Genomic DNA, 4748 nt, shown 5'->3' with positions numbered 1-4748 from the left:
GATACCCCCTAGATCCTCAAACAATCACTCTCCCATGAACATGGACTTCAAACGAATTATGTGGACTCCCAGTTGCCACATCTTCAACATGTACTTTACTGTTTAATTTTTGACAAAGAGTACTTGCAAACAAGCACAGTTCCACAACATGGTGTAGCTATCTGAATTCTGAAAGCATATGGGCCTATCTAGAACCAGGCTATGGAAGTGGCCCCTAATCCTGGATAATCTAATTACTGTTGCTGAACAATATCTCTAATGATTCACAACATGTGAGGAACAGGCAGACGCGTGATTAGAATGATCAATTATCTGAATACTTTTATGCTAATTCCACTGTTTAGTACAGTTAAATAAATCCTTCTGTCTACTTTCTGCTGATGCTGCCCTAGCAAACCAAGTGCACGCCGGCCAAAATGAAACAAAAACCAACCGGTACAAATAGAATCGTCGTAATCCAATTCTGAATCATAAGCAGGAGGGATTTTCCATAAGTTAGAAGTATCATGAGAAGTTGCAAAATGGACATATCTCGGGTGATTTCTTGAGGATCATCAGGGCTAACACTATCAGGGGGCATATTCGATGATTGATGACCACCACCAACTGCCTAGGATCTGACTGATGAGGGAGACAACTACCATGACGAGAAGGGAAGGGCATGCATCCCACCAGCATCCTGGTGGTTCCCCTGATCAGCGCCCACTTGGTGTTGGTGGTGGTAGTAGCCATGGTACTGCTGCATCTGCGACGCCGTCGGAGCTGGAGCTGTGCTTGTAGTAACGGCAGTGGTAGCGGTAGCAGCGGCGTGTTGTGATCTGTTAGACGTGTGCAACAACATGGGCGCGCCCTTGTCACCCAGGCTCACGTAAGACAGCCCGGTGAGCGAGACGTCGCCGTTGTTGTGCAGCCGCGCCACCTTGCCGCCGCCTCCACCGCCGTACTGTATGGTCACGCCGCCGCCGCCACCGAGATGATGCGCCTCCGCGGGGTTCATGATGTGCGCCGGCGCCGGGTTGTCTGACAGAAGAGAGAGAGCACAGTTGTGGTCCGGGCCCCCGTCGTGGGCGAACATGGTGGTCTTGCCGTTGCTGTGCCGGCTGCTGTTGCTGCTGCTCTCCGAGGAAGGGGTGATGGTGAACGCCGGCGGCTGGCAGCCGAACGTGGCGTCGCCGCCGTCGGTCAGGAAGGGGAAGTGCTTCCTCTCCGGCTTGCCGTGGTGGAAGAGGGAGGCGGCGCCGTTGAAGGAGTAGTACTGCTCGTGGAACGCGTCGGCCTCCGTCTTCACGGCGATGCCGCCTGGCCACTTGGGCTCCGCCATGGACGTCGGGGAGAAGATCTGCGGGTACGACGCAAATCTTGGCACTCCTGTTCACGGAAAATGATGGGAGAAAACAGTTAGCTCGGACGTCAGTGTTGCAAACCTGCATGACAACAGCCATGTCGACCAACTGATTGAAAAAAACAAAAGACTAAAATTACAAAGACAAGCGGTAAATTCCCAGTGCATTCACCCTGCTACTTTTGCATTGTAACATGGTAAATTCCATGTAAAAATCTTCAAAGGTATAGGAGTGCTACTAGTAGTAGTTTCATGTCATAGGTATTCAATTCACTGTGACATCATTAACTGGCTTTCACATGAATACGGCTGTATCATGACAGAAAGTTCAGAAGAAACTTCAGGCCTAGATATTCTCTTGCTTTGGATCCCACGTGAAGTTCCTGGAAATGCCAGCCAAAGGCTGAAAACCTATCTTGGTCTGCTACACCAACAAGACGTTCATACCACTGCTAGTTTAAGCACCTCTGTAGTCAAACCTCCCGTTCCCATCCTTTTGCGGAAGGAAGAAAAATTTGTGCTACTCTATACTCAGCAAGCACGTGTGAAGTGTTTTTTCTGGATAATACTAGCAGTCAGCTGAAAATCGGAAACAGTCTAAATAAACAGAAAGGGGATAAAGCTGAGAAGAAAACTAGCTAAGATCACATGATCCATCAAATGCATCACATTTTTCCACTTGTTTCCGACAAAATGGGAGTGTGAAAAATCTCGATTACTTTGCTCATCGAATGGTTGGATCTTACAAAATCAAAATGAGAGTGCTTTCTAGGTAGGATGACCAATTTCCACGGGGTGCAAGAGATGTTTTTAGGGATTGTACCGTGGTGATTAGCGAACAGGCCGGCAGGGTTGAGGGGATCCGGCTGCGGCTTCCGGCGGCGCCGGTTGTGGCCGTCGAGCCGCTTCCTGCAGCTCCTCTTCACCTCGTCGAACTCCCCGAGCAAATGGAACCTGCAAACAACAGTTTGATCAGGCAACAAGCATTTCTCAAGATAGACTACTACAAATTCAGCGTGAAAACTACTATACAAATCCTGATCAGATGCTAACACAAAAAAAAAGAGTGCTCCTGTCATATAGTAGATCCGGTCAGATGCTCCTCCAACCACATGCCACAGATCTAGGAGAAATCAAGCACATGGAAATGAAGATACACGCCCCAATCTCCCAAGCCCCTCTCCAGACGAGCTTAACCACACCCGTAACCTTCACGCAAGAATCTTAATCAGACGTCCACAATCACGGTTGACCGTTGAGATCCATGATCCCTGCCTTCTAGAACAGGCATATGGGATGAATTCCCAGTTTCGAAACCACCGAGGACGGACGTGGAAAGCGTGCGTCGCGACAAGGGGCGGCGGCGACAGGGAGCGGTGGAGGACAGGGACGCGGCCGTTGAGCAGCAGCAGCAGCCACGCCATGAGAACGACGACCTGAAAGGTCCAGTTCCGGCGTGAGCGTCGTTGTAGGGCAGGTGCACGGGCCGGGTCGGGCTGCGCCACGGCACCTTAATGGTGGCGCGTGTGCGCTTGTCTCGTTCATACACACATCCGGCCACCAGCCCGGGCCCGGGCCCGGGACCAGACTCCGACCCGCCCGGAATTTTATCCGTCTCCACGACCACGTCGGTTAAATTCTCTTGCTTCTCCTCTGATACTGCTTTCATTTTCAGGTAGGAGTAGGAGTACCAGTGCAAATGTTTTGCATGGAAAATAAACTTTTGGAGATAGTTTTGAGTGATTTTTTCGCTGTGGAATTTACGGTGAGTGGGGAACAGATGGGGGCGGCAGGAACAGGGGTTTTTGGTGTGGTCCACGTCGGACGATTAGTCGCTAGCGCCAAGCGAGCCATGATGATGGCCCAAGGGACTGCGAACTGCTCCGCTCCGGCTGACAGCGAATTGCTGCGATTAAAACGGTCGCCGTAGTTGGTTAGCCATCGCGTACTACCGCCGCCGCTGCTGCAGCAGCTGCTACAGTGTCCGCGGCGAGGTTTTCGGCGGGGTTGAAACGATTCGCTGCAACTCTCGTGCAACAGTGGTAACTCGTGGAAGGATCTTGCTACTTACTACTCTACTACACGGTAAAGATGTTACTAGTAGTGGCAAAAGCGGAGCATGGATGCATGTCATAAGGCAAGGAACAAGTTGGTGGTAGGGAATGCACGACCAAAAAAAAATGGAAAAAGAGAGAGAGAAGTGTAGGGTGTACCTGCTGCACTGCTGGCAGAAGCGCTGCTGCTGGCCGGCGACGGCGACGACGGGCGTCTTGGAGTGCGCCTCGCAGACCTTGTGCCGGCGGTGGTACTCGCGGCACCGGGACAGGTCGGCCGTGCACCCCTCCACGGAGCACGCCGGCACCGTCTGCTGCCCCTGCCCCGCCCGGGCACGCTTCGCCGTCGCCGCGGAAGGCGGCTGCTGCTGCTGCTGCTGCTGCACCGATACAACCGGCGCCGGGACCGGCCTCCAGCTCGTCGGCGCGCCGAGCTTCAGGTCCAGCGCCCCGCCGCCGCCTCCTCCTCCCCCGCCGCCGCTGGGCGCGACCACCGTGCCGAGGTCCCAAGAAGGCATCTTGGGCTCCCAAGAATCCATGCCAAATACACGCGCACGCACGCACGTCTCTCTGTGTCCAGAGAATTCCTTCCCCCGCACGGCGCCGGGAGCTTGCTTCTGCCGCCGACGATCAGGAAATGGTGGGGCTTAAAAAGGGACTCTTTCTCCGCCGTACGCAGACAAGAACCGCGCACCACTCCCCTCGGTCCTCGCCAAGGAAGAAGAAGAGGGAGAGAGTACAGTATGCAGTGCAGCAGCGAGAGGGGTTGATTGGAAGCAAGGGCTTGGGAGGACGGAAGAAAAGCGAGATGGACCGACCGATCGATCGATGACGGAGAGATCAAAGCGAAGCAGGAGCATGCAATTAAGAACCCAGGAGCCAGACCACCCACCAGCACCAGGGTCCAGGGGAGAGGAGCTACTGCCTACTGCAACTGGTCTAGTGCTGCTGCTGCTAGCTTGCTTGCTTGCCGGGGCGGCTTAAGCTTTAAAGCGAGCGAGGACGGAGGACGGAGAAGGAAGGAAGAGAACAGTGGAGAGTGAAGAAGGGCTAGCAGCAGCAGCACCAACCCCGATGAGAGAAAGCTGGAGATGGGGGAGGGGAGGGGGGAGGAGGGGGAGGAGGGAGGGACAGTACTTGCAGACAACACAGGAGGAGACTCCTATTGGAGGACTCCAAACTCCAAAGGTGGCAATAATTGCCGAGACGGGCCGAGAGGGAACCACCTCACCTCCACCTCCACCACCACTGTTCACTGACTCGCTTTAGATTTTACCCCTGCTACCACCACCACCAGAGATCAGTAGTTATTATCAGTAGTCCCGAGCAGTACGCCTGCGATGTAGAGAGAG

General features: G+C 53.8%; 1 protein-coding gene across 1 annotated transcript; it reads right to left on the bottom strand.

The window, feature by feature from the left end:
* Positions 1 to 447: 447 nt before the first annotated feature.
* On the bottom strand, positions 448 to 4470 carry LOC123445251 (squamosa promoter-binding-like protein 2). Its single transcript, XM_045122214.1, has 3 exons — positions 3556 to 4470; positions 2166 to 2296; positions 448 to 1368 (listed from the first exon to the last, which is right to left on the bottom strand). The coding sequence occupies exons 1-3, from the start codon at positions 3933 to 3935 to the stop codon at positions 638 to 640; spliced, it is 1242 nt and encodes a 413-aa protein (XP_044978149.1). The 5' UTR covers positions 3936 to 4470; the 3' UTR covers positions 448 to 637.
* Positions 4471 to 4748: the final 278 nt, after the last annotated feature.

Source organism: Hordeum vulgare, chromosome 3H, assembly GCF_904849725.1.
Source record: "Hordeum vulgare subsp. vulgare chromosome 3H, MorexV3_pseudomolecules_assembly, whole genome shotgun sequence".
NCBI classification, from domain to species: Eukaryota; Viridiplantae; Streptophyta; class Magnoliopsida; order Poales; family Poaceae; genus Hordeum; species Hordeum vulgare.
Note: the sequence above shows the minus strand (reverse complement) of the source record. Positions and strands in the feature narration are given on the sequence as shown.